Below are 12463 nucleotides of genomic sequence, written 5' to 3' on the forward strand. Positions count from 1 at the left end.
GGCGTGGCCCCGCCCCCAAATAGGTTTTGTACATATCTCGCAAACCAATATGGCTATATAAACCAAACTTTCTGCAGTCGTTTTTTTAATCTTCTTAATACAGTCCAAAAATGAAAGAATTCGGATAATAACCACGCTCACCTCCCATACAAAGGTTAGGTTGAAAATTACTAAATGTGGGTTAACTCACTAACGAAAAACATTAGAAACACTAAATTTCACATAAGAAATGGCAGATAGAAGCTGCACTCAGATTTTTTTACAAAATGGAAAATGGGCGTGGCGTCGCCCACTTATGGGTCAAAAACCATATCTCAGAAACTACTCGACCGATTTCAATGAAACTTGGTTTGTAATCGCTTCACAACCACGCCTACTTCCTATATACCAGATCTTTGAAGACGATCTGAATCGTTTACTTTACAATATATAAAGTAAGCACAAGTGAAGATGTCGGTGCAGAACTTTGCTCAAATTCTATGTTTATAGTGTGGCAGCCCCATTCTAAAAATCGCCGAAATCGGACCATAGGTTTTTGAGGCCCCATATATCGAACATGAGGACCTCGGTGCTTCTAACCTAATATTAGGGTTTCCAACTTTCAATGGACTTTATACAATATATATGACGAATATGTGCGTCAAATTGATGTGTGAAGAGCTTTCAACCTATACGGACATGTTTTTGATGCGCTCCGTGATAATTATCTAAAGCAAAAAGAAAATACACAACATACAAAACAATTTATAAAGTGCATTAAGCTAAGCTTTAGCCAATAACGCCGAAAGTGTCAAGCAAAACAAAAAAAAAAAAACACAAAAATAAAAGTGTGCAAACAATAAACAAATAATAAATAACAAACTATAAGTGAGCAAAATAAACAATAACATGAGCGCTGCGCAGCCTCACCAACAAGGCCGTAGGCATTCTTTAAATGCCTACTGTAGCTTTGTCGAGCCTGCTAAACCAGCTCCTACCAACAAACAAGGCAAAGGCGAGAAGGATGAGTCATCACAGCGATCAACTGAGCAGCACCCGAAGCAGAGCTTAGAAACAACAAAAGCAGCAGAGAATGACAGTTAACAACGGCCAGCAACAAACATGAACGCACCAAAGCAGGTACCTGCAAGCGAGCAAACAGCGAAGAAAAGCATAACGCAAGGTGAGAATGTACAAATCAAAAAGGGTCCATCTGTACAGATTGGCATTGACCGCTACGTCAATATTAAAAGGAAATTAAGTCCTGTGAGGTCAGCGGTCAATCCTAAAAAGTTTCAAGGCGGTACGCCAATCAAGAATAAGCCTGAAATTTTCAATGGCAACAGATTTGCCTTACTAAGCAATGGTTCTGATGATAATGCGAAGGGTACCACCACAGTCGCTTATGCCGAACCGCCCCCAATATATTTGCGCGAGCGTAGCTCAAATACTCTTGTTGCTAAATTAAGCGAAATTGTAGGTACAAAAAACTTTCACATAGTGCCTTTAAAATAAGGCAACATAGATGAAACGAAAATACAGACTTACACTGGGAAAAGTTTTATGGATGTTGTAAAGTTTTTGTCAGATAAAAACAAAAATTATTACTTCTATCAGCTGAAGAGCTCAAAGGGCCTAGCTGTAGTAATTAAAGGTATAGAGTCTTCAGTAGACTCTAGTGAAATCAAAGAAGCTCTTGAAGAATGTGGCTTTGAAGTTAAAACTGTCGTAAACATCTTTAATAGAAATAAAGTACCGCAACCTATGTTTAGAATTGAATTGATGCCGAATTCTAACCAGCTTAAAAAGAACGAAGTGCATCCAATATATAATTTAAAATATTTGCTGCACCGTAGAGTAACCGTAGAAGAACCACATAAAAGAAACGGTCCGGTACAATGCACCAACTGCCAAGAGTATGGGCATACCAAATCATATTGCACTCTACGCAGTGTTTGTGTGGTATGTGGTGATTTACATCCCACTTCAAAATGTATCCTTAAGAAAGAGGATTTAAACAAAAAATGCAGCAATTGTGGAGGAAGTCACACTGCCAATTACAGGGGTTGTCATGTTTATAAAGATTTGAAATCGAAGTTATCACAGGGAATTCAAGCACGACGTAACCAAATGCTACATACTCCCCATAATTAAATCATAGACATCACAGACCATATTCCTAAACCCGGTATACTTAAAAAAATTGATGTACAAGGGAGCTATGCCAATGTTGTAAAATGCAACACTGTACAAATGCAACTACCACAAAATCCACCAAATGGTGGTATTGAAACCATGATTATAAATCTAACGCAATGTATGACACAATTTATGTCTACTATGCAAAATATGATACAAGATTTAATAAAATCGCAAAACCAAATGCTGCAAACTTTATTAAGTAAAAAAAGAGCGTACTAAATATCTGTATATGGAATGCTAACGGTGTTAACCAACATAAATTAGAGATTATTAAATTTCTGTCTGAAAAAAATATAGATGTAATGCTAATATCAGAGCCTCATCTGACAAACAAAAACAATTTTAAAATACCGGGATTTAGACTGTATGTTACAAATCACCCGGATGGAAAAGCACACGGTGGAACGGCAGTGTTGGTTAGAAATAGGTTAAACCACTATGCTCGGGAATCTCATGCTACAGCCCAGTTACAAGCTACAACAATATCCTTAAAAAATCGGAATTCTGATTTAAATCTAACGGCTACATACTGCCCACCTCGTTTTAAAATTACAGATAGCGAATTTAAAGACTTTTTTGGAACGCTAGGTCATAGATTTCTAGCAGGTGGAGATTATAATGCAAAACACATGTACTGGGGTTCACGTCTTATTAATCCGAAAGGACGCCAGCTGTACCAAACCATTATGAACCACAATAACATTGATATAATATCTCCTGGCAAGCCCACATACTGGCCCAGTGATCTCAACAAACTACCAGATTTAATTGATTTCGCTGTAACCAAAAATATAGATAGATCGCTTGTGACAGTTGATACATGTACAGACTTATCTTCTGACCATTCACCTGTACTAATAAAGTTGTGTGAACAACCCATATTCGTTGAGTCAAAAGTGGGTCTGACATCTCACAAAACGAACTGGTTAAAATATAAAAAATATGTGAGTAGCCACATTAATATTGATTTAAAAATAGATACAGAAAGAGATATTGATGAAAGCATACGAGAATTTAATGATGTAATATCAAATGCAGCTGTCATAGCACCACCAAACAGAAATAATAAACCAATTAGCCGAAGAAAAATCACTAATAATGAAATAGAAAAGCTTGTAAATGAAAAAAGGCGAGCTAGACGTGAATGGCAGTTAAATCGCTCCCCTTCTACTCAGCTTCAACTAAAATATGCTGTACGAAAACACTGGTCTACAAAATGTAACTTTTTGTGTGCCTTTAATTGAATACTTTATTTTTATATTGCTTTGAGGTTACTGAATAGGAAAACAAGAATATGTTTTTTGAATTAGCTCTAATTTTGGAAATATACCTAATATACAAAATTTGGCTTTTAGTAACACGTTAAAGTACAAAACATTTTATGAAAAAAAACTATAATAATTATTTACTATTATTTTTTTCTTTTCACTTATATAAAATTGGAAATATTACAATAAAAAAAATAACGTATTTGATTAAGATTTTCTCTTCTTTTTTGGCTGTCTTTTGTAATCACTGTTAGGGGTATCTCTTTTCAAATTTCAGCAGTAGTCCGCTAACATTGGTATCTCTTTTCCATTGTCGAGATATCTTGGTGGAATCGTTCACCACGTTCGTCACTTACATCACCGCAGTTAGAAGAGAAAAAATAAAAAAAGGCATCGAAAATTAATTTCATATTTTCGTATGTTTCTTTAGTATGCACAGCGTGGCATAACGGAATCGATGGTTGTGTGTTACTGATTTTGACATCCGGTTGAAGCAAATTCCATTGCTTAAGTCTCGATCCTTGCAATTCCACTTTATCTTTTGGCAAATTTAAATCTCGTATAAGGTCGCTGAGTTCATCTTGCGAAATTCTATGAAGTTCGTCACCAAAAATATTGTCACCCACAAACTGTGGCGATTGTGAGGTTGTAGGCTCATTGTAGTCAACTTCCATTGAATCAATTGCTTCTTCAGAATCTGGCTGGTATTCTTCGGGAGTTCGAGGAACAGGTAAATCGATTCCATGTAGTACAGGTCGCGATACAGAGGTTACGTCAGGGTATACTACGCTTCGTTTCTTTTTTCGTGATATACCGTGCTGGATGGGTGGAGTCAAGCAAAAGTAACAGTCATTCGCATGATTGGTAGGTTCCCTCCACATCAATGGTACACCAAAAGGCAATGAACGTTTCTTTTTGTTTAGCCACTTAATCAGATTTGTGGAGCAAGTTGTGCAACTAAAATCTGTCTTGGTTTTTAATTTTAATTCCAAAATAATGGAAGTAAGCAGTTTCTAAACGTTGTGTTATAGAGCATCTTTGGTTAGTAAGGGTCACCTTACCACAAATGTAGCAAAAATTGTCTGCACTATTAACACATTTATATTTATAAGGCATAAATGCACAATAAGAGCTAATTATGAATTTTAACTTGTATATTTATGTTCAACGAGTGGAATACAATCAATATAGTATATTTTCATGTAGAAGGTAATTTTGATGTAGACCAGTGAAATTAAAAACAGCGCTTAAACGTGAGGAAGAATACCACACTCACAATTATATAAAGAAACTGTGTCCAAACTCAAACAAACGAAATTCTCTTTGGAAAGCCCAAAAGTCAATGAAGCCTCCAGTCGACTCCAATTTGCCTATAAGAGGCTTGGGTGGAAACTGGGCACGAAGCGACGAGGATAAGGCAAATTGTTTTGCAAATCACCTAGAAAAGGTATTTCAACCAAATTGCCCAAAGAACAGCTTTAAGCTGCCAATCATCTCCAATAGCGCTAACGAGTCGCTTGGGTCTATTCAAACGTCATCTTCTGAAATTATTAAAATCATAAAAGAGCTGAATCCAAAACAGTCGGCAGGACACGATAAAATTACTCCAAAAATGCTAATTGAGTTACCAAATATTGCTTTAACAGTGCTCTCCTTGCTCTTTAACGCTATTTTTCAGTTTCGGGTACTACCCAATTTCATGAAAAAAGTCGCAGATAATCATGATAGAGAAACCAGGTAAAGACTTGACACAGCCGTCTTCATACAGACCAATCAGTCTTCTACCCTGTCTTTCTAAAATATTTGAAAAAGTGTTACTATCAAAGATGTCTCCTTTCCTCCATGAAAATAATGTAATACCAACGCACCAATTCGGTTTTCGTGCAAAACATAGCACTGTAGAACAAGTACATAGAATTACTAACGAAATCAGAAGGGCGTTCGAGTATAGAGAGTACTGTTCTGCTATATTTCTAGATGTGGCTCAGGCGTTCGATAAAGTGTGGCATGACGGGCTTTTATATAAGATTAAAAAAAGCTTACCTCTCGAAATGCATAAAACCTTGGAGTCTTATTTAAAAAATAGAAAGTTTACTGTCAAAGTAGGAGACTTCATATCTGAAAAACGACCAATAAGAGCTGGTGTACCTCAGGGCAGTGTTTTAGGGCCAACTCTATACATAATATATACAGCTGACCTTCCAACAGCTAGTAATGTTTTGACATCAACTTTTGCGGATGACACAGCTTTAGTGAGCCGAAACAAATGCCCAATTATAGCATCAAGAGTATTAGAAGATCATTTGATTTTTGTCGAAGAATGGCTAACCAACTGGCGTATAAATGTAAACGAACAAAAGTGCAAGCATGTTACATTTTCCCTAAGACCAAAAACGTGCCCGGCAGTTAAAATGAACAATATTTTAGTGCCCCAAGCGACTGAAGTAACATATCTTGGTATTCACTTAGATAGAAGGCTCACGTGGAGAAAACACATATCGAGCAAAATACGCTGCATGAAGATAAGAGCTGCAAATTTAAATTGGCTTCTAAACAAAAAATCGAAACTTAGCCTAGACAACAAAGTTCTGTTATATAACGCGATAATAAAACCGATTTGGATGTACGGCATTCAACTGTGGGGTACGACCTGTGCAACCAATATCGATATAATTCAGAGATTTCAATCAAAAATGATTAGAACAATCACGTGCTCACCATGGTACATGCGTAATGAAAATATCCATAAAGATCTTGGTATTCTCATGGTAAAGAAAGAAGTAGAGAACAGCAGACACAAATATTTATCCAAACTCCGAGATCACCCAAACCCATTGGCTAACGCTTTAGTACATTCTTGCAACCAATCACGTCTAAAAAGAAGAGATATGCCAGCACACTGATGAGCAACGTATCACCAAAACAACTCAATCACTTGGTTGAGCTTGTCTAGTTTTAATTAGAATTAAGATTTAATAACTTATTGTTAGGCTCCAAAGGGCAGATTCAATAAATAAACAAATATTGAAAAAAAAAAAATGTGTATTATATAATATAAATAAAGTTAAATAAATAAATTGCGAGAGTATAAAATGTTCGGTCACACCCGAACTTAGCCCTTCCTTACTTGTTTTTTATAACAGTTTGTTTCCCGATCGGACAAAATATAAATTTTTTGGAATACAAATAAAAACACATTTATGAAGATTTGAATTTGGTATAATACGAGTAAATTGTAGTTAATATTTTATGGTAAAGAAAATGCGATTTTGAACAGTTAATAATCAATAAAGTGAACTATTAGGTGTTAATTGTGAATTATTAAACATTTTGATAATTGTCAATGGAGAATTAAGCCATCGAAGATGCAAATCACAAAATATATATTCAAACACATTTTAATTTAGCGTTTCTGTGCATAACATATTTATTTGTGATTTCACGCGGGGTTATAAGTATCTCTGTTGAGATATGCATGTATATGCATGTATTAGGTATCTCACATATTAACCGATATATACGATATAAAGTCCATCGGAAGTGTGAAAATTAGTATATGAGAAACACATCTTCTTTAAATTTGTTTAAAATATCTAAGAGATTTACCGATATTTTCGATACAAAATTAACCACAAGCTCTGAGGTCCTCATGTTCGATATCTGGGGCATTGTTATAGTCCGATTTCGATGATTAAACGGGCTATGCCACACTAGAAATTGAGTATTTGTGCATAGTTTTGTTCCGATATCTTAACTGGTGCTTAATTTATATATTGTAAAGTGAACGAATCAGATTGATTTAAAAATTGTAGTATATGGTTGTTAACCGATTTTTTTTAAATATACCATTAGAATACCATTGAAAATTGTATGAACCGGCGTCACGCCCATTTTCAAGTTTTTTATACCAATATTAGTGCAGCTCTTCTGTATCACCGTTATCATAAAATTGAGGGTTTCTGGAGTTTTCCTTACTGAATTAAAGCACTTTTAGTAGTTCTCAACATAACCTGTGTATGTGGGCGGAGCCGCGCCCACCTTCCCAAAAAAATTCCATACAAATATGCTCATCCTAATGTGATCCTCATTATCAAATTTTGGTCTCATAACTTTATTTTATAGGTTTTCGTATATAATGTTCTGACGTTTTTGTTATGTGTGTGGAGAATCAATTTTTAAATCTCAGCGTCGAAATTTCAATTTCAACATATATAGACTATTTTGGATTTTCTGTGAGAAATCATCATAAATCGCGGTTTCCACATAGATATTGTGTGACGTATATGAGACTTATATTAGATTAGGCTAAACAAGGCTTGCAATTATGCAAGGCTCATGCAAGTGATGGTTATTTTTGATTGACTCAAAAAAAGGGAAGTCCAAACACACTACTCTGTACCCAAACTTGTCTTCGGCCAAGAGACCTATCGTATTTAGTGCCAAACTACCTGTAGCAAAGCCTCCAAATCGAATGATCCGATTTATGTTAAATATGCACAGTTTTTTTAATAACTTGTTGAGATTTTGAAGATAACTCTTAAAAAAGCTCTCGTTGCTATTGGCTAAAACTGGGAGGGACTATTTTTATTTTTTAAAGTTTCTCTTGAGGCGAATTTTACAGGTAATAATCACTTGGTGCTGGTCTGGGGGGTTACTCTGTAAGGCGTTACGAATAGAAATGCGTTACGAAAGCCAATTGCCTTGCGAAGGTAAATCGGTACTCTTGAAAACTTTCGAATTGTAGAAAATGTTGAAATGTATTTTCGTTCAAATATTTTCAAAAAAATTTACATTACTGCCAGAAAAAAATGAGAATGTAAACAAATTCAAAAACAGAAAAGTCAAACACGTAAGGAAAGCCAAAGTTCGGGTGTAACCGAAAGAAAGGCATTCTTACAATGATTCTTAAATGCATATATACATTTATCAATCGTGCATTTATTCTTAAACTACTATTTAATTTCGATGGCTAACGTCTACAATTTGTGTACCGACAGTTGTAGTTGCATGTTCTTTATCAAGTGGGGAACTAAAATCTCCAGTGATTATTACAATACATTATACATAATGAAGTTCTGCAAATAAATCTCTGGCATAGAAACAGAATTTCTATAAAGCACCAAAAGATTAATGTTGGAACATTTAAAAAATCGAAGAGGTGACAGACAGATATCCGGATTTCAACTTTTATCGTAATCTTGGTCATTTTGATACATATGCATTCATATAACTCGTTTAGTTTTAGGTATTAAAAACAACGTTACGTGAACAAAATCATTATACTCTATGTACAAGATGTTGCGAGGGTATAAAAAATGTACAATATTACAATATGAAAAGTCATATTTTACATACATACATAATTAAAATTGTATTGTGTTTTATTGGAATATGCGAAAGAAGCCAAAATTGCTCAACGCTATAGGTATTAAATGCAAAAAGCATGATTAGATTATAGTTCATAAATATTGAAGTTTATTTATTTAATAAAGAATGTACATACATTTGTATGTCTTTATTTATAAATACATACATACGTGTAATTCTTTTAAACCTCTAATATAATAAAAAGGCGTTATTTACAGTAAGTACATAAAAAGAACTATTAGACTTCAATGTCACTTAAACACCACATAAAAGAATAATTTAAATGCAACACTTCTATTGATCACACTGGTCAATATATAACTTCACAACATTTGCTTTTTAACTCCAATTGTCAATTTTCTGTTTTCCACCTTATGTTTCTATTTTTGAAATGTTCCCTATTAAAGACATTATTTTAGTGAATAAAGCTACAAATATACCTTATTATCTTACATTTTTTGTTCATTGCGTTTGTCAGTTTGATATCGAACGAAAATTTCGTAAAACGCATGAGTTTGAAATTCGTAAACGCATAACAAAGTACCTTCATGGCGAAGGGGAAAAACAAATGCGTTGAACGAAATTTACGATTCGATTGTCGCATTTACAGAGTATCTTTTTTGCGTTTGCGAGTATTTTCACTTGCGTAACGCCTTATGGAGTAAGCCCCATGGACTGTAAGGTGAAGTGCCAAAGTTTCTATCGAGTCTGTAGGGGAGTAGTAAATTATTATCACCAAATCTACCTATCAGATAACAAAGCCTACCTGACCGGCAATCCTTGTTTTGCCACTGTTTGGGCCGTCTCATCGCGATGCCACTATGACCGATTTCGCATGACGTTTTCGTTACTGAATTACATTTCATTAACAATAACCCCCACCTTAATGTATCGCTTTTGTTGCCATTCAGCAGCGTTTCGCAGATAGAAATTCGGACCTTGGAGCTTTGCGAAAACTCATGTGACAGCCATACATTGAGCGCACTTTTATAACGCTAGATACAATTAACTAAAGTTATCTCTTCGAAAAATAACGGATTTTTTACTAGACCTACTATTTCCGAATATTGTATTTGAAAAAAAGGCTATATTGCTGACGCATCAACATGCTCTGTGAAAACATGGATGAAAACAATTTCTTTCTTCTATCTACATATGTGTATATTATAATAATAAGTTATTTAGTTTTGACTATTAATTAAATTGAACAAGTATTGAAAGCCTAAGTTCGGGTGTAACCGAACATTTTATACTCTCGCAATTTATTTATGTAATTATATTATGACAACACACAATTCGATATATATAATATATATTCGGCAAAGTCTACTAGAATAACGAAAATCACATACTGGCTGGGATAATTCCTAGACCGTTTTTATTCATTTTCACCACTCACCTACATCATATCCAACTTTATATACTCACTTCATTTTGCTAAGATATATCACATATTACCTATTATATACGGTATAAAGTCTACCGGAAGTTTGAAAATCCGCATATGAAGTATATTATGGGGGCTAAAGGAAGTATTGAACTGATTTTGCCCATTTTCAGCATAGAGTCACACTACTATAAGAAACACAGCTGCTTTGAATTTCATTAAAATATCTGAGATTTTAGTTGTGTTCCACTATAGACTATGAAATTTAAAGTGCGTTCACTTACTAACGAAAAAGATCAGAAACACGAAATTTTATATACATATATGTATCTTGACCGATATGAGTTTATTTTTACTTAGAGTGTTTGCAAAAATTCTTGTGCTACTCGTATATCTCTGCTTTTCCCTTGCTTAGTATTCAATTACTGAATTCTTGATTGTTAAATATTGAAGAATTAAAAATATTTAAAAATAAAAAGCGTACTAAGAGATATACTTTAATTCAACATTATTTTAGTTGCGAATTAGTTTTTAATTTTAGCTTTAGCTTTCTTGTAGCGTCATGAATTGTATGCTATACAAGCATATTTAAAGAAAAACGGTGTTACTTTCTGTGCACTGATATTTATTGACTATTTTGACACTCTTATTATTCGTATGACATTAGATATAATAATATTAGAATATGTATATCCTGTATACAATATAAGGTTAGGTAAAGAAGGAAACTAAAATTTATACAAGGGTACAATTACATCTCTATATATATAAATATATATGTGCATATATTTTTCAGTGCTGATGGTCATTATGAAATCACCCTTTTAACAAAAGCAACTGTCCATAATAGTGGGCTTGTTATGTGGCAACCACCTGTGGTCTATAAATCATCTTGTTCAATCGATGTTGCACATTTCCCATATGATGTTCAGACGTGCATACTAAAAATAGGAAGTTGGACTTATGATGGTTTTAAGGTGCTCTTATACTTTTAAGACATATGTATATACATATTCATAATAAAAACATAATTATGGTCTAAACACTATAAACACTAACATTTGTAGAATACATATAAAGTTTATCAATATCACTAGACTTCTGTGAAGATACCCAACAAACAACGTATATATTACTAAATATATATAAATAATTATATGTGCATGAACTTTTGAAAAAACAAATATTTTAAAATTGGAAAAAATTTTCTAAAAAACAAAAAATAGCAAATTAAAAATTTTTTAACCATAAAACAAAATTTATGTATATGCTTATAGTAAATATTTATTGTGCTTTTTATATTTTTGCGTTCAACTGAAAGACATCTTTATTTTAATAGTCATAGTAGTAGTCCTTATATTTTAAAACTATATTAAACCGCTTAGGTATAGAGTTAACAAATGACTATAGAGTAGTTATGTCAATATTGGCCCATTCTTGTCTAAGGCTAATTTAAGGTGGCATACTGTCTCAAACTGCTTTCCTTTTTGGGAAACGGGAGCAGAGAGAATTTCCAAGAGATTCTCTGTCGGAATAGGTTCGAACTCAATGCTGGCAATAGTAATATGGTAATTTTCCGGTCGTTAAAGAAGTTCTTCGTGTGGATGGAAGCGTTATCCTGCTGATATGTTCAGTTATCGCCATAAATATTGCAAGCAAATTCTATCAACTCACTGTTCAAAAGATCTACATGCATACTAGAATTCAATTGAGTGGATATAAAATATGTAGATGTCTTTCCAGTGTAACAGAATACAGCCCTTACCATCAAGGTACCGCCTCCAAAGACTCTCTTGTAGCAGGACCGTCGTTCCTGATGCGAATCTCCCCTATATTTTAGCCAATGATTTGAGCCCAATTTTATTTCTTTTCATCGCTAACGACTATATTCTGTGACTCTTCTGCCCAGAATTTATTTGCAAACCAAACTCGCTGTAATGTGCCTTTCTTTAGCGTTGGTTTAGGTACCAGGGAGGCGTGTTTGAGAAACTTATTTTCATGTATAATTGGAACAATTCTATTTCTTGTTATTTGCAGTCTTAACTTGGTCCGTATTTGACCGCTGCTTATCGAATCCGCCTCTGCTAGCTGTATGCATATTAACGGCAATATACCAACCTTTCATTCAACATTCACCGAAATTCAATAAATAAAAGTGAACAAGAAATATAAACTAAAGCAAAAATGCATATATATTTATTTGTATTAGGTATAAGTAGGTCCCTCATATAATATAATATTATAATATGATCATATGCAG

General features: G+C 34.0%; 1 protein-coding gene across 4 annotated transcripts in view; it reads left to right on the top strand.

Annotated features, from left to right (window-relative positions):
- Positions 1 to 12463, top strand: part of LOC105219678 (acetylcholine receptor subunit alpha-like) — a 41162-nt gene that overhangs the window by 19880 nt on the left and 8819 nt on the right. Inside the window, exons 1-2 of one of the 4 annotated variants that reach the window (XM_054226162.1) lie at positions 10563 to 10913; positions 11000 to 11180. The exons of 2 other annotated variants lie outside the window; for them this stretch is intronic. In XM_054226162.1, the coding sequence (XP_054082137.1) occupies positions 10861 to 10913; positions 11000 to 11180 (234 nt within the window). In that variant the 5' untranslated portion in view covers positions 10563 to 10860. Of the gene's footprint in view, positions 1 to 10562; positions 10914 to 10999; positions 11181 to 12463 lie in introns of those variants that run through there. One more of the 4 variants, XM_054226159.1, reaches the window with a different exon arrangement.

This window comes from Zeugodacus cucurbitae, chromosome 2 (genome assembly GCF_028554725.1).
Source record: "Zeugodacus cucurbitae isolate PBARC_wt_2022May chromosome 2, idZeuCucr1.2, whole genome shotgun sequence".
NCBI lineage: Eukaryota > Metazoa > Arthropoda > Insecta > Diptera > Tephritidae > Zeugodacus > Zeugodacus cucurbitae.